The 23,793-nt window shown below is 39.5% G+C and overlaps 1 protein-coding gene across 1 annotated transcript in view; it reads left to right on the top strand.

The window, feature by feature from the left end:
- LOC132770144 (uncharacterized) overlaps positions 1-23,793 on the top strand; it is a 282,948-nt gene that overhangs the window by 125,823 nt on the left and 133,332 nt on the right. Inside the window, exons 42-44 of the mRNA XM_067466268.1 lie at positions 14,719-14,957; positions 17,956-17,979; positions 19,849-19,890. Coding sequence (XP_067322369.1) covers positions 14,719-14,957; positions 17,956-17,979; positions 19,849-19,890 — 305 coding nt within the window. The remainder of the gene's footprint in view (positions 1-14,718; positions 14,958-17,955; positions 17,980-19,848; positions 19,891-23,793) is intronic.

Below are 23,793 nucleotides of genomic sequence, written 5' to 3'. Positions count from 1 at the left end.
TCCTAACCAGCCATGGAGCTCTGTCCATGCTCCTGTCCATCCTGGGCATCCCATTTTGATATAAGCAGAGGTACCAATATGACAAGAAAAAAGGAGGGGGAGCAGGAAAAAAGTGATTATGTCTTCTGAACAGCGGATTGATCTGAATCAGATTCAGCCCCATTGTCTAGGCTGCCCCTAATCCATGGGATACTGTGGAGTACCACAGATCTTCCCAAAGCTGGGCAAAGGTGGTTCAACCTGTAAGTCTCATGAAACCAATAAGTCCCAGAAATTGGCAAGTATTATGGGAACACCCAAAAGTGAATTTGAGGTGAATCCAGGTTCTTTAGCCTATGTAGACATACCCTAGGTCTATATTAAGTCACATCTGGATTTCAGTATACTTTACTTCTTAAACCTTCAGCAAATTTTCATGCCTTACTGGAATGAGGTGGATAAATCCCTGGATTTAGCCCTCCCTCCTGCACATTGTTCAGCTAGTTGACAAAAGTCACTAGCTTATACAATGAGCTCAATTACTTCATTGGCAGCACAAATTTGCACTTAAAGTTCCTAATTTGGCAGGACAACCAGTGACAAAAGGCTGTTTCTCCAGGAAGACTGCCTGCACTAAACCATAAATTCACTGTGCTGATTTCTTGCTACTTCAATTTGCAAACACCCCTTTGCTATATTTCTTCTTCTTTACCATTCAGATGTCAACACACTGACAACATAATGATGGTGTTCCTAGAAGAGTGCTTTTAAAGTGCCACAAGACTAACATTCATATAAATCTCATACATTTTATATGAATCAGCAATAAACTTTATGTGATATCTGCTTTGTCTGGTCCTCTGCCATGGCTGTACTGAATATATTTATGTGGAATTTCCTTGTAAATATTCTTTGTTTACAAATGCAGTGCTCTGTATTAATTTCCTTCCTCTTTTGGGTAGAAACCGTTGTTGATACAGCTTAGATTGTTTGAGCTTCCAGGTTTCACTTGAGTGGTTTCCTATTACTACCGTGCCACCTGAAATGCCAAAGCCTTGAAACCTCCTTGACCTTCTTCCAACCCCTTCGTTCTTTATTCATTTATTCATTGTATTGTTTTCCATTTCCGGCTGTCTTTACTACCTTATCTTTAACTAATATGCACCATTGCCTTTGTAGCTCACAGTGCTTGGCTCCAGATAAATTTACCTGTTCCTTGATGTTGATTATATCATCATCATTCATTTGTCTTTGAAGTCCACTTCTTCCCATAAAGTAATGGTGTACCAAAGGCGAGACAGTGGAAGGAGACTTCTCCAGGTGCGGACCATAAGGGGTGCATTGTCTGTCTCATGTGTTTGCTCTGGGGAAGAGAAATTATTTTATCTTAACACTCCTTCTGTCGAGCTCCTTCTGTCAGACTGTTCTTTGTGAGTTCCTGCCCCCACGTTGGCAGTCTTTAGGAAGAATTTGAAGACCTGGCTTTTCCCATGTGCCTTTCCAGAATAGGAAACCTCCAGTAAGCACTTTAGTAGAGTCCCAGAAGCACTTCATCAGAATTTTAAGATTCTCTGTACACTGCACTTCCTGAAATCCGATAGACCACCTGTCACACCCAGCACTTTTTAACCTGTACCCATTACTCTGGCCCGGCCCTGCTTTTACTGTGTTATGGTGTATTGTTTTGTTGTTTTTACTGTTATTGCTTTAATGTTTTTTGATTTGCTTTGCATTGTATTTGTTATGCTATTGTTTTGTTGAGGCCTTGTCTGTTGTAAGCCACATGAAGTCCTTCGGGAGATGCTAGCGGGGTACAAATAAAGTTAATAAATAATAATAATAATAATAATAACCTACTCACACAAACTCTCTCATTCACACATTGTCTTCATTATATAGCAGCACACAAGAACTGGATGAAAGGAGGGATAGATTTTGTGATAAAATGAGTTACTCTATGATAAAAAGGAAACACGCTGAGCCCTCAATTGTTAACTGGAATGAACTAAATCCTTTTCAGTTTCATCTCAGTTTTTGCACTGTATAATAAATTCCTGCAGCCAGGAAATCAGAAGACGTTTGGGGGTTCTTTGAGGAAAGTTTAGCCCAATTCTATCGTTGGTGGGGTTCAGAATTCTCTTTGATTGTGGGTTAACTAAAAATGACAGTACTACAACTCTCAAATTACAAAATCAATCCCCTCAACCCACCAGTATTCAAATTTGGGCATATTGGGTATTTGTGCTAAATTTGGTCCAATGAATGAAAATACATCCTGCATATCAGATATCTACATTACAATTTGTAACAGTAGCAAAATTACAGTTATGAAGTAACAATGAAAATAATTTTATGGTTGTGGGTCATCGCAACATGAGGAACTGTAATAAGACATCACAACATTAGGAAGACTGAGAACCACTGTTTAGGATGTGGGTATTACAATGTGATGAGCTGAAGATGGATCTGCAATGGGTTTTGGCAGCTGTGGTGTCCATTGTGGGTGTGTTGTAGGTTGTCTTTCTTGGCCGCAAAGCAAAAATTTAACCCTTTCTCCCCTTAATAGTCCCAATTGCATCCTTTAAACCTTTTTTTAAAAAAAGGAACTGCTGTGGTCCATGCTTAAACCAAGCCTCTAATATAAATTTCCTCTTAACTGAACATTTCCTTTCCTTGCAAGGCAATCACAGTTTGCAAAACTTTCCATTTGGGTATGCATTGGCCACATTACAAAAGCTATAAAAGTTCAAAGTACATCCCCACTTGCCGAGTAAAAATAATATAATAGGAAATATATTTAAATAGCTTTTTAAAGAATATGTTTTAAGTGTGCATATGACCATTGCTTCAACACTGTGAAAACCTGAAAGTTCAGAGTTGCCCAGCTTCACACTTCTGAACTTAAAATTATGCAGTTCTTACATTTAAAAGGGGTATGTATGGAAATGAGAACTGCATGGATTAGGAGTAGTTACAACCCTATAAGTGAACACACTTCGGGTTTTTGAGCATTTAAATATGCTTTGTGTGGTGAGAAGAGAAGCTAGGGTTTACTATGGCAGAAACTATTTTAGAAGATTTGTGTGACAGTATCTTTCCTGTTCCCTGTGGGCTCAGGTAAAAGCAAGCTGTCATTGCTCTTGTGTCTTCTTCCTCATTAATAATTGTTGCCATCTTGACTACACTCTGATGGTGCTTAACCATATGAAATAGTAGAAAGTTTGGAACTGGGACTCAAGGCAACTTCCAAAACTTAGATAAAAATATAAAAATATACTAATTTTATAGTTAAAATATGAGTAAAGTTCACTACCTCTGAGGATGCTTGCCATAGATGCAGGCGAAACGTCAGGAGAGAATGCCTCTAGACCATGGCCATATAGCCCAAAAAAACCTACAACAACCCATGAGTAAAGTTGATTACAGACACATAAATATGATTACAGACTACATAGAGATGCCATTGAAATCCACAAGCATGTGGACAATTTTAACAGAAAGGAGGAAGCCATGAAAATAAACAAAATCTGGCTACCAGTTTTTTTAAAAAAAAAACCCTCAAAAAACAGGGATTTCCAGACAAGAAACAATCAAGGCCAGTTAACACCTCCCGACAAAGGATTCTCCCGGCAGAAAGCAGCCAGGCTTTGAAGGTGCAAGGCCATTCAATGCTAATCAAGGTGGCCAATTGCAACATTCACACTTGCCTCAATCAGACAAGAGTTTTTTCTCCCAACCTGGACAGTCCACAGATATATAAACCTCACTTGATCAGTTTCCAACAGACCTCACTACCTCTGAGAAGGGCTGCCATAAATGTGGGCAAAACATCAGGAGAGGATACTTCTGGAACATGGCCAGACAGCCCAGAAAACTCACAGCAATCCAATGATTAAAGTTGCTAAAGCCTTAAATAACATATAAAATCTGCACCACCTTACTTAAAAAAATCCTGGTGTATTAAGGCATCATGATTTTGATATACATCCCAGGCTCTTCTGGGCAACACAAATTGGCTTTATATTCATATGGCTCCTGGCTGTATTTTTTATCTTTCTAGGCAGCTACTTGGGAACAAGTAATTCTTGTACAACAATCTCCTTAATTTTTGGCAGCTAGCCCATAATTGCACAATTTTTCATTCTGTTGCCTTTTATGAAATGGAGCAGTTATTCTTTGGAGATACATGAGAAATTTGTGTGCATACCTACTGATATCATTGAAGGTGCCTTGAAGGCACACACACAGAAATCTCTTTGATATCAACTGTACTTCGCAAGTCTTTTGGCATATTTCCTTCTGGAAAATATATCTCTGAAAAAGGAAAAGAGAGTGACAGCTGGGTTTCATACTGAAAACTGTTTATACAACAAGTATTAAAAAAGATAAGGAAAATGGCACAGATATGCACCCGTATTGTTGGCAGATCATAGCAATCATTGTTTGGCATCTTGAAAGGTCTTTCCAGAAAACTTCCTTCTCCATGAGCTAAGTAAAAAAGGGTGGATCAAATTTCAGACCCTGCCAGTCTATATATTGCTAAGCAGATCCCGCCTGAAGGTTATTTCTTCTTTTCTTCATCTGGAACCAACCCAAGATGGATCACAGTGTGATCTTCCTTTGGGTGCTGCTTTCAGTTACAGGTAATGTGGCAATGGTGGCAATGGGGATATTTGTCATATTCCTTTCTTTCATTTTATTTATATGAATTCAAACAGGTGCTTAAACTGAAATAGGAAATGAGAGAGCTAAATGGAAAATACAGTTGGACCTCTATATTTACACTTTTGACTTTTGTGGATTTGATTATTCATGGATTTCATTTAAAATATGATCTCCAGGAATCCCTAGATCATCCAGTACAACTCTATGGTCAGCTTCTGCCAGAAATTGATAATAGGATCATGCTGGAGAATCTAGAGATTCCTAGAGAAAATGCCTCTTTGTGAATCTCTAGTCCTCCAGTGGGATTCCTTGGGCAACTTCTGGTGGGGTTGTGCTGGAGAACCTAGAGATTCCCAGAGAGGTCTCTCAAGTTTTTTTTTTAAATCACCACTTTTCACTTTTGTAGGAGTCATATTCCCCAAAACCAAGAGAAAATAGAGGGTTGACAGTATCACAATTTCTTAAAGTGTTTACACATTTTGGTGCAGTATTAATAGATGTAGACTTCCCTATGAAAAATTTGTTATTTCCACTTCTATGTATTGATTCTGTGTTTGGAGTACCTACATATTTTTTCTAGAGAATATAAAATACTATGCACAATTATTTGCAAGTGAATCCCAGTGCACACAGCAGAACGTGCATTTGATCAGGCTCTATATATATGTCTAAATTCCATTGACGACAATACAGTAAGTTAGAGTGCAGTCAAATGGAGTTTGAAGCCATTTTAACTGCCATGGCTCAATGCTATGGTATCCTGGGATTTGTAGCTTGGTGAGATGCCAGCATTCTTTGGCAGAGAAGACTAAATAATATGTGGTGAAATAGCCGCTTCCATGATTCTAATGCATTGAGCCGTGGCAATTAAAGTGGAAGCAAACTGCATTAATTCTATAGTATAGATGGTCCTTTAGTCATGAGCCCCCCAGCTCCTCCCCAGTGGATTTAGATAATTGGCTCCAGTAGATATAAAGATAGAGTGGACTCTCATGCAAGGCTTCATGCCATAAATAATACTAAGGAACCATGAATGACTGAAGAGGAGTAAATGGGATGGTTCATCTACTTCTTCTGCTGATCCTCAGCTGGTATTGACAGGTAGATAACGGTAGTAAAGCTAACCCTGCCCCAATCTATCTTGCATGAACATGCCTAGAATGTATGATCTTTCTAATCAATAGCATAGGGATAAAAACTTCAGTGCCAAGTCCAGTGTAAGGTGAATTCTGGAAGTTAAGTCCCAACACATGTGTTTGCCCCAGTCCGCAGTCTGAAAAGTTGCCCCAGTCCAACAGCTTTGATCTGAATATTATTTGGCCTCAAACTGTTTTGTGTAGACAATTGATAATTGTATTGAGATTTATCCTAATCTGAAAGTGAAGATCGGAGAGGCTTTTCCAAATAAACAGTCTTTAAAATAAACTTGATTCTGCCTGACACTTTGAGGATAAATGCACAGAAACCAGAACTTTACAGTGAGAAAATGGCAAGGGATGAAGAGAGACTCTTAGAAAGATTTGGATGACAGGCATGTCTGTTTACTGCTTGTCCAAAGTAGGTGGCAGAGGTTATTGTGTCAGTGAATGGGAGCTATCCCTAGATTCACATGCAACAAGACCAAAGATGGTGTTTGTTGTTTGTTGTTTGTTTTTTCTGGAAGACCAAGAATTCACCTTCTGGTAAGACCAAGAGTTTAGTTACACGGAAGCAAAAGGACAGCATATCTCCCCCAAGAATTCTTCATTCTCCAAACATCTAGCATCTCTGTAATTTAAAACTTTAAAGCTGAACATTCAGAAATACAGTTGAAGCACCCAATGAAAAGGGGCAGGCAAAAATACTAATAGAATGCGTACATAGCAAATAAAAGTTCCAGATATTGATCGTTTTCATTATTTCAGCCTCTGCAATGCTAAAAAATTGGTGACTAATTAGATTTTCAGATGGAAGATAGTTTGTTTCGGAGGGGCAATGCTCTCACCCTGCCATACATATTAGCTACATACTTGCCACTAAGTTTTCTTTTCATTCCGAGTGGTAGATACTGGGAATTGTAGTCCAGAACTAGCAGTTGGTGAAAATCTAGAACTTAAACAAAATCACTTGATATTATGGCTTGTGTCCTTTTGCCCTTGTGCTGAGGTCAAATAGGAGAACTGATAGCCCTAGATTTCATTTCATTTCAGACTTCCTTCTGCACTCTGGGTTCCAAATTGAGCATGGAAAAGTTTCATTTTGGACTTTAACTCACAGGAGACTTTAGTTAGCATGGCCCCTGGGATTTGTGCTTCAGAGAAGTATTCTGTTTCCCTCAGTTCTGCACCCTCATTTTCTAGGTATGGGTGAATTCCAGATTGTGTGTGGGTATGTGTGCCTTCAAGTCACCTGTCAACTTCTTGCAACCCCATGAATTTCATAGGGTTTTCTTAAGCAAGGAATACTCAAAGGTATTTGGCCAATTCCCTCCTCTGAAATGTCACTGACAGCACCTGATATTTCTTGGTGGTTTGCCATCCAAGTATTAATCTTTAGGATAATTTTTCAAACGTTGTCCTTTCCAGCCTGAATGACTTTTAAGCATGGACAACTTATTCTTTTTGGACAATAGCCATAGCTGGTAAGCTGGCTGGGATATTTGAGAGCTGAAGTCCAAAACACCTAGAGGAGCACAGTTTGAGAAACACTGTTTTAAAGGAGCTATCCGTGATACAGTTTAAAATTCAGATTAAATCTTGGAGTAGATTTGCTATCTCACTACTGTTGAAGTCTGCTGCCTGTATACTCATTCCAGCCAGACTTATTTCCCCTTTCTGGCAATCTTGTCTAGACAATTCCTCTGATAACTTGGCCCCAGCTAGGATCCTGCACTTTACTATTGTCCAGTACTTAAAGTTATAATGCTCTTACATTGCCCCTATCCTTGGTATTGCCAATTGACTTATGCACTTTAGCCGTCAACCTTATCCTTACAACTAATTTGCACCAGCTGCCCACTCATGCCCAGAAACTGATCATTACTGCAGATCTATTTGTTGCTGGTTGATTTCTGATTATTATTATTATTATTATGTTGTTGTTGTTGTTGTTGTTGTTTTATTTTGTTTATGTTGTTGTATTTTAATGTGTATTATTCTAACTGTGTTGATCAGGCTCATCCCCATGTAGGCCGCCCTGAGTCCCCTTGGGGAGATGGAAGCGGGGTACAAAAATAAAGTAGTAGTAGTAGTAGTAGTAGTAGTAGTTATTATTATTATTATCTTGAACTCCAGTAATCACTCTATTGGCACCTTTGGCCAATAGAGGTGGGCATTTCTTCTTTCTTCTGTAGTTTCAAGCAGACCTTGTGGCATTTATTTTGTTAAACAACATGTTCAGATTGGGGCGGGGGGTGTAATTCTAAGAAATAAGTTTTCCATGCTGTGGTCCTTAGAATTCTTTCAGGTAGAAAGAGCAGGGTATGAAAAAAGAACCATTTGCGGTCTAAGACTTCTAGAATACACCAGCCAACTAGTTGAGTAAAAGCTATAATCATATCTTAGTAAATAAAGCTATTGAGAATGGAGTGTCTACTTATGAAGGCTTTGGTACACACATGGCTAAGGTTAGACATAGGACTGGTGAATATATATTTCTCTGGTTAACCATTCCACTGGGTATTAGTCTGTTCCTGAACACAAATCAAAGTGAAGGTGGTGACCTATGAAGGCCTGTACAGCATGGGTCCGGGTTATCTAAAGGACGATATCGTATCTTCTCATATGAGCTTTCTATTGATCTTACCACTCCTGCAGAAACGTCAAGTATATATACATGAGAGGGCTTCATTGGTAACCTCACCCTTTCCTAGGCAGGCTGAACTGGATCCCCCTTGCTGTCCTATCTGCAGATGAAAACATTGATGTTCCAACAAGCATTTGGAAACTGACTGCAAATGGCTTTTGGGTAGCACATAGTTCTTCAGATTTTGGATACATTTTAAATAGTTTCAGTTCTATAGATAATATAATATTTTTGTATAAGTAACAGTTTGGATTATTTAGCCACTATATTTTTATCTTCATCTGTTCTAAATTGTTTTGACTCTTGTTTGGAGGAAAGGCAGGATATAATATAATGTCGATCATGATTTTATTTGATTTCTTTTGCTTGCAGCTTCTCAAACAATAGGAAGATATGGTAATTACTGTTTTTATTATTGTATTTTTTATTCATGTCATTGATTAATATTTCATTGCAGTTTTAAAAAGATAGGTACCCAATTGTTAATTAATTCTAACAAGAGTAAATTTAATGAATCAATAGTAAGTTAAGGAAACACCAACTGTTTTAGCTGGGAATAAAAGATTTTGCTTTTTTAAAAGCTTCAACTAACATCATGCATTGCAGCTACATATAGAATAAGCCTTTTCCCCCCATGGGCAGTGAGTTCCCAGACTTCATAAAACCTGTGCTTTGCATTTGTAATTGCAAATCCTTAGGCTCTTCATAACTAAAGGATTGCTGTTGCCTTCTTCTAAGGTTGGATAAATAGGACTTGCTCAAAGTCACCTAGTGTGTTTCCACAGCTAAGCAAGGTTTGAACCCTGGTTTCTTAGACTCCTAGTCCAACTCTGGAACCACTGCTCTACACTTTCTCACTTAACCAACCATATCCCTAACATATATTTGTTTCATAATACTTTGGAAAAAACACTTTAAAATTATCTCAAGTAAAGCTTCCTATTTTATCTCTTTGTGCTAATTAAAGATCAGATACTTTACTGGAGCTGTAAAGTTATTAGACAGTGTTTTGGTGCAATAAATTGGCACTTTAAATATGTCTGAGAAATGAATATTGTGCCAATTACACAAATGTGATAAACTTTCCTGAAAGTTCATGAAATCCATCCTTTGTGATGCAGTGATAATGCATCCAAATGCATGTGTGGATGGTTGATAGTTATAGCAGTTACAACAGGATGTGGGTGTGCAATTTGTATTATGCCAATTAGACAAATATGATAAACTTTCCTGAAAGTTCACGAAATTCTTCTTTGTGATGCAGTGATAATGCATCTAAATGCATATGCCGGTGGTTGATTGTTACAGTAGTTACAGCAGGATGTGAGCATGCAGTTTGTATTAGTCTATAATTTGATTGACTGAATCCAACACCATTTCAGTAGCTATCCACTATCAACACTAGGTTTGAGCTCCCTTGTGTCTATGATCTCCAGCAGATTTGAGGGAAACAAGGGAACCTGTGGGGCAGAAAGCTGTACTCCAAGATAGAATCAGACAAGTTATATTAGATCCTGGTTAACTCCCCCCCCCCCCCCCCCGAATCAAAAATAAAAAGTATGAAGCTTAAAAAAATATGTGAGAATCATGTGAGTCTCCTTTGCCTCATGATTTGAATTGTCCACTTGTAACTTCTTCTTCTTTTTATTTTTCTGGGAAGATTTTATCAGGCTAGTCAATGGAAGGCACAGATGTGAGGAACATGTTGAAGTGCTTTCTAGCCAAACTTGGAAGACTGTCTGCAATGATGACTTGGATATGAGAAAGGCACAGGCTGTGTGCAGAGAGGATCACTGTGGAGAGGCTGGCTCAGCACCGAGAAGTGCTTAGTTTAGTCAAGGCTCAGGCCCCATTCACAAAGTTGATGTATCCTACACTGGGGATGAATACCATTTGCACCGATGCGCCCACAAAGAATGAGGCCAATATAATTGTCACCAATCCAAAGATGCTGGCATTGTTTGCACAGATGCAATGACAGCATGGAATCAAGTTCAACTTTCTAGAAATTTGATGAGGAGGACAAAGACATTCTCTACCACATTTGTGCTTCTAATGATAGTGGTTAGGATTTAATTGGACATGTCTGTACCACAGGAAGAAAGGACAATCTGCTACCTTCCAACATTTCACAGAAGAAAACCAGGGTGTGTGTGGCTTAACAATGCCAAAGGGATAGAAGCTATTGAACAGAAAGTCTACAAATGCTAGCCAGGGCTACAGCAGTTTTCTTTTGCCTGACTATTCAAAATATACTACTTACCTCTCATCAAGTTAATTGGATGCAAACTACTTTTACACTTTGAACTCATTTTGTAGCAAAGCAGGGAATGAGATGAGGAAAGAGAAAGTGGGACATTTTAAAAGTACAGTGTTCCCTCACTTATCGCTGGTGTTACGTTCCAGGACCACCTGCAAAAAGTGAAAATCTGCGAAGTAGGGATGTTATATATGTATATTGAGTTCCAAGGGTGAGGCAGAAGTGAGGAGAGATTTAAAGGCATCGTGCATCTTTTTTTGCTAGCTATCTTTGCTTTGCAATCTCTCCTGATGGCTGTCTCTCTCCCGAGGGGAAGGGTGAAACCCCCTTCCACACTCCATTGTTGCCAGGAGGCAGGATTAGAACGCCACTCTTGACAATGGCAACTATTCATAAACTGGGAGGCAAAAACCCGCGAAACAGCAAGTCTGTGGAAAATGAATCGCGAAATAGCAAAGGAACACTGTAGTTGAAAAGGTGGGACTGTTGGAAATCATGACTGTTGGAAAGCATGCAGTCTTTTCTTTTTCCTGCAGGTTGCTGGATTTGGCTTATTATATTAGTACATTAGCCCTTTCATCCCCCTCTAAAAATGCCTCTGTTTCCATTCCCAGACTTTCCCATCAACATATATGAAAATGTTACATTTTCAGCTTTCTGTTAGTTTCTACAATTTCTTAATGCTATAAAATGTGATAAAACATATTTATTTTTCATGAAACTGCTTATTTCTAATTGCTGGCTTATGCTCTTGTATAAACAAATTGTGTTCTGGGATGTTGTCCTCTGAAGATGCCAGCCGCAGATGTAGGCAAAACATCAGGAGGAAATGCTACTAGAACATGGCCATACAGCCCAGAAACCACACAACACCCCAGTGATAACAGTGAAAGCCTTCGAAAATCAATTGTGTTCTGCAGCCAGGGAATGTGAAAGCCCTCTATAATCCACTAGGGACACCATTGCATCATGGAATTTGTAGAAATAAAACTTATAGTTTTATATTATACTAATTCATCTCTTTGGAATTGCTTTATGTTTAGTAGAGTGTCACTAAATTGTACTTGTGGCAAGTGACATGCCTATCAGGCTCCTTTGAATCAAAACCATATTGCATTCTGTCCATTCTGGTGGATATACAGGGTTAGTCAAAATGCATAGGCCAATAAGCCATTCAATTGAATGGCTTATTGGCCTATGCATTTTGACTAACCCTGTACTACACTACATCTCTTGTGCCTTCCTTCTTTTTTTAAAGTAAAGTATGTGCAAAAGCATTTTGCCACATATTAAGGCATTCCAGATAAATAATCCCAGATCAATCCCAATTTGAATTTCAGTGAAACTGTACTTACTGCAACCTTTCTTTTTTCTCTCTCTCTTACTCCTCAACACTCCCCAAAGGACTAAGAACTGTGACTACAATACCTCCTACTAGTAAGTATAATAAATTCTTCTCTATAAAATAACACAAATTCAAGATCTAAACATGCCAGTATTGCAAAATCATTAACATGAGAATGTTTCCTTCTGTATTGAATAGCTTAATTTGTTCCTAGGAACATTTACTGCCTTCCTTGGAAGCACATGTTATAGGAGTCTTCAATATTTTCTTTTCCTCACTAGACAGCAGAAGCAAATTAATTCCAAATCAGTGGAGCAGTAAATCCATGTGTTAGTCTGAATTTTAAAGGGGTTTCCAAAGGACCATTCCACACAACTATATAAAATCCCACATTATCTGCTTTGAACTGGGCTGGGCGGGGCAGGGCGGGGCGGGGCGGGGCGGGGCGGGGGGGGGGGTGCTCCCACACAACCCATTATCCCAGGAGCATTCATGGTTAAAAGACACAAATGTTCCTGGGCCCTTATCCACACACACCCCAGAAAGTTCTGGGAGAACACCTGGACATTCTTACTGCCATTAGAGAGCTGCCACAGCTCTTCTGGCATGTAGAAATAATGTGCCAGGTGAAAGGGAGGTCAGGAGAGATTTTCCTCCTTCACAACCCCTCCCCCCTTACTCCTGGTGCATCATTTCTATGCACCAGGAGAACTCTGGCAACTCTCTAGTGGAGACCGGGTAAGTTCTTTTGTACTTTTTTCTTTTGGGGTCTTTTGGGTAGGAGGTTGGTGTCCTCATGGTTTTCCAGGCTAATGCAGTCCAGACACCGTAATTAGTGAGTTTAGAAGGTGTAGAATAAACCCACTAACAAATTAATTCACCACAAACCAGGGTTTTCCTGGTTTGAGCCGAATTGATTCAGGTTTATCCAGTATGTCATCTGGACAACTCCCTTTTTATTGCGGTAACTCCCACATTAAAGGGGCTGTCTGGATGCGCCCAGGTTATATGGCAGTGTGAACTCAGATAAACTTGTTCAAAGCAGATATTGTGGATTACCTGTCTTGATATTCTGGGTTATATGGCTATGTGGAAGGGACCAAAAAGGCTAGATCTCTTTGTAGGCTATCCTTCATCACTTTGAATAGGTCTGTTATAGTTTGGATTCCTGGGTGATTGTTACTTGCTGGTGAGTATAAATAATGCAATTTGATTTCACTTGAACTCCCAAGATTCAATGCTATGGAATCCTGGGGTTTTTAGTTTGATTAGGCACTAGTATCCTTTGACAAAGAAGGCTAAAGAGATAAAACTACAAGTTCCATGATTCCATAGAATTGACCATGACAGTGAAAGTAGTGTCAAGCTACCTTAATTCTACAGATTTTTCTGACACATCTATGACTGTCTTGCTGATACAATTTGCTTTATGTTGCGGCCATTCTTTTGAAAGGAATGTAGCCCTAATAATCATTTCTGTTGCTAGATGTTACTCTTTTAGAAGTACTGTGATAGGGAATGTTCTGAAAAACATTCTGACCAGATGTCTCTTGGTCATTTGCTAGTGAATATTATGATGGAGATAGAAAAGTCATGATGGCCAACTTCAGATTTTTCTGATATCTATGACTGTCTTGCTGATACAGTTTGTTATATGTTAAGGCCATCATTTTGAAGTACTGTGTTAGGAAATATTCCGAAAAATATTGGTGTCACACCATTTTTCTGTGTTTTGCATTAAACCAGGATGTGTTCATTTCTTTGCAAGTAGTTAGCTCAATGTGTATTTATTGTTTTGTTTTACATTTGTCAGAAAACTATCCTTGTGGCCAGGACTTCTCAGACACCTCTCGGTCATTTAGTGGTCCATATTATGATGGAGGTAGAAATGCCTTAGAATGTCTCTGGACCATCCACTCCAATGATTACCTACCAATAAAGGCAATCATTGATTATATAGAGTAAGTACTCTTCATATGAATCGCATTCAATTTTTTCTGTTGTTGTCGTCATTTAATTTTATTGATTTACTACAATTTGAAAAAAATACATGTAACTTTACATTCATGGAAACTGACTTGGAACACAATTTTAAAATAGATTCCACAAAAAAAAATTTCAATGTATCTCCCTCTCCCCCCCCCCCCCCCCCCCCCATCATCACTATTTGGTCTAGGCAATTGCATATTACTCTCAACAATTAATAATAACAAAGCATTTTTTCTTACCCATTTCTCCCCAGGCTTGAAGGAGAATAAAAGATAGAAATAAGATACAATAAATAACTAAAAACATAAAACCATTTAAAACACATATATCAAAAACAATAAACATAAGATTAAAATCACCCATACCTGTAAAAGGAAGTGTAAAATTCATAGCTTAGCATGGGCTGGCCTGCCGGAAGAGACACGTCATCAATTCTTTTTAAAATTCAGGCAGCCCTTTTGAATGTATGATTTTTTTCCTGTAAGTTGTTCCACAGTCTAAGGGCAGCTGATGGCACCCCCCCCCCAAAAAAACAACAACAAAACAACAACAACACATTGGCACAAACAGAGCTCATTTACACAGGCCAAAAGAGTCTGTTCAGGGGTGAATGGACTTCCTGGCATCCACATGAAGCACGAGGACCATGGGAGAAAGCCATTTAATACAACCTTGTTCTGTGTTTTAAAAGTTGCAGGATGCTCAGGAGCTTTCCTGAAGCACTGGAGCTCACTTGGGACTTCATCACATTGATGAGGTCCAGTGTTCCAATTTGCCAGCCTCTACAGCAAATCGGGGGCAGCGGGGCAGTCCCAGGAGAAGGGCCTCCCCCCACTAGCACTGTTTTTCCAAATGGAACAGAAGAAGGCTCCCATGTTGGCGGTGCAGTGTCCTACGATAGTGCCACTCCAGTAGACCCACAGAGCCCCACCGGAAGTAAGGCTAAGTCATGTGATGGGCAGCATGGGGCTCCATGGATCGAATTTCTATCATGTGATGAGGTCCTTACTTTTTGGGCCTGTGTAAACAGTTGTGTCGCTTCCTATTACGCTGCCATCTCACTTTTGGGCACTTACCCAACCCATTGTTTCCAGTTTTGCGGTGCTCATTGGGAACAAAAATTGTAGTGTTCTTTGCTCAGTGCTTGGAATGACATTAGCTAGAGTGAAGAAGCGACTGGAGAAGGGAGAGGTGAAAGGAAGAAACAACCTCTCCCCCCCCCCCCCCTTGCACCACTTCATAGCTCCAACTGTCATCATGGTTACCGGTTCCACCTTCATGCCTTGTGGTCACTGCAAACTCTATGCAGCCACTGGGCTTTGTCAGGGATGTGCAGTGTACCACCAGCCCCTGAATTAGCTCAGGGGCCGGCCATGTGGATCAGGATGACACTGATTCAGAGTACCCCACTCTGGAGGAGCATTGCTGCTTGTGGCACATGTAGATGGCCCCTGGATGACAATTACTGTTGGTGTTCTGGCTGGTTTAAGTAAATGTCTCCCGGAGGACCTGAGTGTATGGGGAAAATTGTACAGGAGGAGGTAATCCTGCTGGTAACATGAAGCTAAACCATGCAGGGCTTTAAAGGTTATTATCAGCACTTTGTACTTTCACCTGAAACCAACTGACAACCAGTGAGTGACTTTACTTTAGGACTGTTGTGCTCACTCCTGGTTTTACTATATTTTGAACTAATTGGAGTTTCTGAACTTGGCACAAAGGTAGCCCAATGTACAGGACATTACAGAAGTCCAGCTTTGAGGTTGCCAACACATGCACTACCATCTTTAGGTCTTCCTAAATGCTGTAAGGTAGTAAAATTGTTGCCTCATTATTAATCACTTTTTGTGTTACTATATTTGAATGTGAAGACATTCAGGAACTGTTGATTGAAATAATATATGTTCGTGTTCTCCTACCTAATGAATATGAATGTCTATCTCAACAGACTAGACTGTGATCGTGAATATATTAGCATATACAATGGAGAGGCACATCGTTCAGCACTCCTTGGGAAGATATGCAGTGGTTCCAGTCAGACATTTGTTTCATTTTCGGGCACTATGTCAGTTTTGTTACACAGAGACTCTGACTTCCACGGGCCAGGATTTTTTGCCTATTATGATATAGGAGGTAATCACATAATTCGTATATTTATTACTTATACTATTAAATTACATTTGAACTTGTAGTGTGAAACGGAATTTCAGCATGCAATGAACTGTGATATTAGAAGGGCAAAATAGGTTTTATGTTCCCCAATGCTACAGTGAAAACAGGAATGGGAAAGAAATGGGCCTCAAGATGCTTTGGACTCCAGCGATCATCAACCCTTAGATTTGGGTGTGTTGCGAAAACTGAGGAGAGCTACATTTTGACAGCCGTTGCAGAGGGAGGCACAAAGGGGAGGCTCAGGGCCTTTCCATACAGCCCTGTATCCCAGAATATCAATGCAGAAAATCCCACAATATATGCTTTGAACTGGGTTATCTGATAATGTAGGATTTCCCGCCTTGATATTCTGGGATATAGGGCTCTGTGGAAGGGCCCTATATCCCATTATATTTGGTTGGAATATAATCATAGTAATCCCTATATAATTATGGTCATGAAGGTCTTACCAGACTGTCAATAATTCATTTAAAATGTTTTGTTTCCTTTTGTCCATAGAAGTGGAAAGCACAACAGTCCCTGAATTCACAGGTAATGATATCAGCTTATTTCTTATTTCTTATTTGTCTGGAGTATGAGGGGACAGAAACCTGGATTAGAAGGATAAATGCTTTAGCAATCCTAACAAAGCCGGGTTGTTGTAGGGTTTTTTTTGGGCTATATAGCCATGTTCTAGAGGCATTCTCTCCTGACGTTTCACCTGCATCTATGGCAAGCATCCTCAGAGGTAGTGAGGTCTGTTGGAACTAGGAAAATGGGTTTATATATCTGTGGAAAAACCAGGGTGGGACAAGGAACTCTTGTCTGCTGGAGCTAGGTGTGAATGTTTCAACTGACCACCTTGATTAGCATTTGATAGCCTGGCAGTGCCTGGAGCAATCTTTTGTTGAGAGGTGATTAGATGTCCCTGATTGTTTTCCCTCTGCTGTTTTGCTGTTTTAATTTTTGAGTTTTTTAATACTGGTAGCCAGATTTTGTTCATTTTCATGGTTTCCTCCTTTCTGTTGAAATTGTCCACATGCTTGTGGATTTCAGTGGCTTGTCTGTGTAGTCTGACATGGTGGTTGTTAGAGTGGTCCAGCATTTCTGTGTTCTCAAATAATATGCTGTGTCCAGGTTGCTTCATCGGGTGCTCTGCTATGGCTGACTTCTCTGGTTGAAGTAGTTTGCAGTGCCTTTCATGTTCCTTGATACGTGTTTGGGCAAAGCTGCGTTTGGTGGTCCCTATGCTTATCTATAGTCATATATATATTCAGGCTGCTGAATATATTCAGGCTGCTGAAGTCAAATTCTGTAATACTTTATACTCCAAACACTTGCCTACAAAACCAGGTCTTTAGTTTTTTTTCCTAAAGACCATGAGGGATGGGGCCTGCTTCATGTCACTGAGGAGGGAGTTCCACAGCCAAGGGGCCACCCCTGAGAAGGCCCCATCTCTCATTCCCACCAGTTGCAATTGCGGAGTCGCACTGAGAGTAAGGCATCCCCAGCTGATCTTAAAGCTCTTGTTGGCTCATAAAGGGAGATGCGTTCAGACAGGCAAGTTGGACCAGAAAAGATCTGGTTGAGAAACAAAATCAAGAATGAATAAATATAGAACCAAAATCCTTGGTCTTCAAATTAGTTTCATGTTTTTTCTTCTGCAATTCACTTTCTCTGTGGGGTTTTTTTTTTAGATATACATTTGGGTTCTATTGTTACAGATTTGTCACGTGTCAATATTCTGAATGATAAATTAATCTAAATGTTCCCCTTTTTTTAGTACCAACAGAAGAAACTTCTACAGGTGAGTCTTGTGATTGCCTTTTAGAACCAACTGAGAAAAATGCCCTCTTTTAGACTACAAATCCTATTATGCATCCTCACTGGCTATGGGATAGGATGCTGGACATTGTTCACTTTATGATTTCAATCCTAAGCCTAAATCATTCTAAAATGCCATGGCGTCTCAAAGATATTTACTATAGACAAGTACAAGTCTATAAAATGTAATAATAACATTGACGCCAAAAAACTGGGTCTACTTATCCATGTATCAATGTAGGTAACTTTTTTAAAAAAGGAACCACACCATGACTAGAGTGGCAAGCAGCCTTTCTGCTGGGGAAATGGTAGCAGTGGCCAAGGACTGATGGTCCCGCGAAGGAGCAATGGCACTTTCCCCTCTTTGCAAATATCCCTTGATTTATTTATGAGTTATATCCATAATTTTGTCCTTAAAACTTGCCCTTGACATGAAGCTGACTTACACACAAGTATATACAGCACTAAAAACTCCAGGTTGTCAGTGTTTTAGAAAATGCACTTTAAAAAAATAGAAGTTGCGGGTGTTTGAAAATAAACTATAACATTGCTTTTCTTCACTGCTTAGTTTTTGTTTGCAGAAGAAACTCAAGCCTAGAGCAGAGGTTAAAGATTCTAGATCCAGGTGGTAAAATTCCTTCAAATCAGTCTTTTTCTAACTCCTTCAAATCCATCCTTTATCTGAAACACAACTCTATATGTAAACACAACTCTGGCAGAAAACTGTTCAGTGATGGGCATTTCCAGGCAGGACTTAAACCTGTGCTGAAGCAGGTTAAAAAAACCACTTTCGCATGGGTTTGAGTCCCCATAAGCCCCCCAAACTTTCCCAGGAAGGGTGGCTACACGCCATCCCAATAATAATTGGGATGGCATACAGCCCCCCACAAAGCCCCCACAGTAACCCCTACAAAGTAAAAAATGTTACCTGGCCACCTTTATGTTCCTCCTTGTCCAAGACTGGCATATTCTGAGCAAAAATTGCACATTTGAATGAAGCAGATTTCTTTTACACAGGAAATAGCATTTTCTGAATATAAAATAATATTTTCTGTGCAGAGAATGGTTTTCTGGGCAGAATTTTTTATTTCCTAAATGGAAAAAGCACACAAAATGCTGTACCTTGAGACTTAGTGTGTTCAGAGTTTTCACAACAGAGATTTACATAGAAAAAAAGCTTTTTCCATACTGTAAACAGATTTTTTTCTGTTCATAAAATTATTTGTACATTCAGCTATCATTTTAATGTGGAGAAAATGCTGTTACATGAATAGAAAATCTATGGGGGGAAACAGACACACAACTTTTGTGCTGAATAAATCCTGAAACTTGTGTGGTTTTCAAAGACTTACTTGCAAAGCGAAGAAAATTACTCACTGTTTTTTAAAGAAGAGAGTTAATAAAGGGTTGTGTCCCTGTTATATTTCTGTTTATAGCATGGGGTGCTTTCATTGTTTGACAGTACCTCTGTGTTATGCGTGTCCAAATCTAGCGGTATTGCAGCTCAGTTCCAAATGCAGTTTGGGCCGGAAAAGAGAAAAAAGATTTGCCTGAAGGAAGAAAAAAACAGAATTGTAAAATGTCTGGTTTATACAATCCCCTACCCAAATATTAAGAACCTAACCTGAATATCCTTGAAAGCATAAGATAATGAAACATATCTTTCCAATATTGTGCCACAGGAGAACAATCTTGAAGGACTTGTTACATGTTTTCAGATTTAGTTGGAGAAATTGCCCGATATGGCCAATTCTCCAATATTTGCCAAATCTAACTTAACTTATCACTATTTTAAAAAAAGGCTTACATGATCTTTAGTACTCTCAATTAACATTTCATTTTTTTTTATCAGCGATTTCCTTGAGTACACATACCCCTGAACCCTCCACTTCAGGTAAGTCTGTTTTTGAATTACCTTGTTTGGTTTGTCATATTTGTATATATCAATCTATCATTATATAAATGTTTTAAATACAGATATACAATTTTAGTTGTCCTTACTTAGAAGAAATAATTCAACTGTAAATGAAAGTATAAAACTTTGAGAAAGAGACATTGCTTACTCTGTGAAGTATTATGAAAAAATAGATAACAGACTGACATTAAGTGAACAACATCATATTTTCTCTGTATCTTTCATTTGTCACATTAAATATCTTCACCTACTAAAGAATCCAAAATTTGTACCCAGAATGTGTGGTATTTGAAAACCAGCAAATCTGAGTCTCCCAGGAGGATATATTATTTGTGTATTTCTTTCTTCATCCATTTATTGGTGCCCCTGGTTAAACCCTTGTGCCAGCAGGAATACCGACCGATGGGTCAATGGTTCGAATCCGGGGAGAACGGGTTGAACTCCCGTCTGCCAGCTCCCCATGCAGGGACATGAGAAAAGTCTCCCAAAAGGATGGTAAAACATCAAACATCAGGGCATCCCCTGGGCAATGTCCTTGCAGATGGCCAATTCTCTCATACCAGAAGCAACCTGCAGTTTCTCAAGTTGCTCCTGACATGAAAAAATCTATTATATTATTAGTGAGTTTTCAGAACTGTGGATCACAAAAACCAGAATAGCATTAACAAAGATTCAGAGCACAGAGACAACCTTACCATATGCTCCCTGTGCCATTTCACCAGCAAGTGTGGTGAAATGGCAGGCACTCGGGCACAGTGATGCTTATCTCATTACACGGGAGAAGCATTGCCCAACTGGGACAGAAGTTTGCTGGCTCCATTAAAGCCAGCACAAGACAGGAGCCTTCCTGTGTTGATGAGGAAACATTCTAGAATGAATCCACACCAGTTGGGATCAGAGCCTCCGCTAGAAGTTGAGAGATGTCATTAGATGGGCTGCATGCCCATCTAATGACATTAGATGGTATGGTACCATCAACTGGATGGTAAGCAGCCTAGGATGCTTCAATTGGTAAGTGTGATGAGGTCCTGAGTAGCTGTTCTGAGACACAATGCAAATTATTATTGTTAAATGAATCATTAAAGAATTCAGCTAATCAGGTTTATTTTATATGCATACCCATAAAACACAAGTCAAATAGGAGGAGGCTTGGGTTTCTCTACACATGCCAACTGAGCCAGTGTTAACAGAGGATACTAAAAAAAACCCTCAAAAAACACCTTGAAGTAGGTTTTTGTGCGTGAACAGTGTCCTCTGCATCACATTGTTATGAAGTTTTTAAAACTAGTTTGTAATAATTATGACTGGAATATTTTGAGTTTGAACCAAAATTTCTAGACAACCACATAAAAACTAGGCTTATCTTTTCAGACTTTCTTGTCTTAATCAGCCATATTTTGAAACCAGTGCGGTTCATGTACAAGTTTTTAACTTTTCCACATATTTCCTTTTAGTTGTTTATAACTCATACTTGTATGGATTTGGGAGACATGTCTGCAGTGGGATGGAATGCTGTTAGAGGATACTCTTTTTTGGGGGCTACTTGCAACAAAAAGTTCTTTTATCTGTCATGCAGACATTCCCTGTGGAGGTTTTCTCACAGCTCCATCTGGATATATTTATGGCCCATATTATCCTGGAAATGGTGAAATCATGAAGTGCATTTGGGAAATTCAAACATCATCTTTTAATCATATAGAGATAGAGTTTGATTATGTCAGTTCTGAGTAAGTATTTGCCACTGGCATACAAGTCCTTGTCCTATTTACATGTTGATTTCTGGTTGTGTTTTTGCGGCCACTGAAGTTTTCATAAAGTATAGCCTGTTTCTTTTGATAATATTGAAGCACATAAAAAAGCAATGAGCAACGTCTTGGTCATATTTAGAGTTTTTCAAAGCCATTCTACTGATGGTTTCTTGAGATTAAGGACCTAATCATATTGATGTCCCCCACTTTTTGTTCCTTTTCCCGGTAGACATCAGTGACATGGAAGGCATGTGTGGTGTCTCATGGTGACCAGCGTGCCCTCCCTCCTTTCCCCATCAGGCAGAGGGGCTGACTTCATACTGATTCTATTTATTTTGCTATGATGGTACCTTTTCTTGTGGGTTATTTCAGCAGTGAATAACATTGCATTATGTTTAGCAAATGAATTAAATAGAAGGAAAGTGTGGGTGACAAGAATCTAAGCCCAAAGAAAAGTAAACAAGGGTGGAGGAAAGCTGAGAAGTGGGGCTCCTTTGCTGACTGATATGAAGTGTTGCAAAATGAACTGAACAGCAGGGAAAATAGGGCAACACCCATGGGGGGTATCTTGTCCTTACATTAGCCAAAATAGAATTGTATTTCACATTTGTTTCCCTGTGATCTTGTTTGTCACTGAACTATACCTGCTCCCATCAGACAGTGGAAGGGGTGGGGAAGGAACATGGTCAACTCCATTAGAGCAACCCAAAAGACGACTTACCACCCATTGTTAACAAAGAAGTGTCCTGCGATGCTTCCTTGCCACTTTGGCCAACAATGGGGCAGGATCACAGCCTGTGTCATGTGATGGTGCTCAGCAGGCCCCATCCCTAAAGAGGACCAAAGGGCCAACAACCCTTGCATGATGATGTCACAATGCCAGGGCTCTGCCTTTACAGAGGCAGAGATGAACCAAACAAAAACCCAGTTTGTATAAAACAATTTAATTAAAACAGCACTTACTTTTTGACTGTTTTAATAGTCCAAAATATAAAACATAAAGATTTCACTCAGCCACATAATATAAAACAAAAACAGCAAACACTGTTGCAGGTTCAAGATAACTCTGTAGTCAAAAGGTCCAGTCCAGTGGTCAAACACCAAGAGTTCAATAAACAAAGTCCAGGAGTTAAAAGTCTATACCATAGTGAAAAACCATTCCAAAGGTTCAAGGTTCCAGGATTCAAAAGGTTCAGGAGACAGGTCAGGACACTGAAAATCCACAAACCTGGGGGGAAACCAGCAGCATCTACCACCAAGATAAAACAAATACTTTTCTTCGAAAGATCAGTCCCAAGGCTACCCAGCTGCAACCCATTTCTTGCATACCTCCACCCTTAATTGCTTTCACCCATGAACTCTTACTTACAGATTACTCAACCCTTTAGAACTAAGACTTCCATCACCAACTGCTAGGCCTACCACCCCCAACCACCACCAACCACAGAACAAGATACATGTCAGATGAGGTGGAAAGACAAGAAACACATTGGTGTGCATATAGCAATTTTGCTGCCATGGAACCCACACAAATGAAATTTTTGAGATCTATCCTTGGCCTTCCTAGGGTGCTTCCAGACAGCACCAAATTGTGGGATTTCTAAGAGGGGAAAAAGACCTCAGGGCCTCGGATCAGGTCCCCACACTGACCTGCTGGTTCTGGGATTTCTTCTCCCGCTGTCCTCACTGGCCTCCCTTCTGTGTCTTGAGGTAAAATAGAGGATGGACAGCAGACATCCGCTGGAATTTTTTTAAAAAAAGAGTATGTTGGGCATATGCGCATATCCCAATAGAATGAATACAAGCATATTCGCATGTGCGCATATGCAGACTGGCACATAATGGAGATAATTATTTTTAAAAACTTCCACCAGATTTTTCCTTTCCCCTCATTATTTATTAAGGTTCTGTTTAACGTTTTATAGTTTTTACAGTGTTAATTAAAGAGTTTCAGAGAGTTCTAATGGCTCTCTGTTCATGCTTCCTTTCAATCAGCTGTGCATCCATTTGACAGTCCAATCAGCTGATCAGTTGTTTTAAGCTTTTAAAAAGAGATGGGCATCAGCTGAAGCAGTCTCTACGGGGGGGGGGGGGGGGGAGAAAAACATGTGTTTTCTGGCATGCAGGGTGACAC

Source organism: Anolis sagrei, chromosome 3 (assembly GCF_037176765.1).
Source record: "Anolis sagrei isolate rAnoSag1 chromosome 3, rAnoSag1.mat, whole genome shotgun sequence".
NCBI classification, from domain to species: Eukaryota; Metazoa; Chordata; class Lepidosauria; order Squamata; family Dactyloidae; genus Anolis; species Anolis sagrei.
The sequence above is the reverse complement of the archived record's forward strand: the minus strand, read 5'-3'. Positions and strand labels throughout refer to the sequence as shown.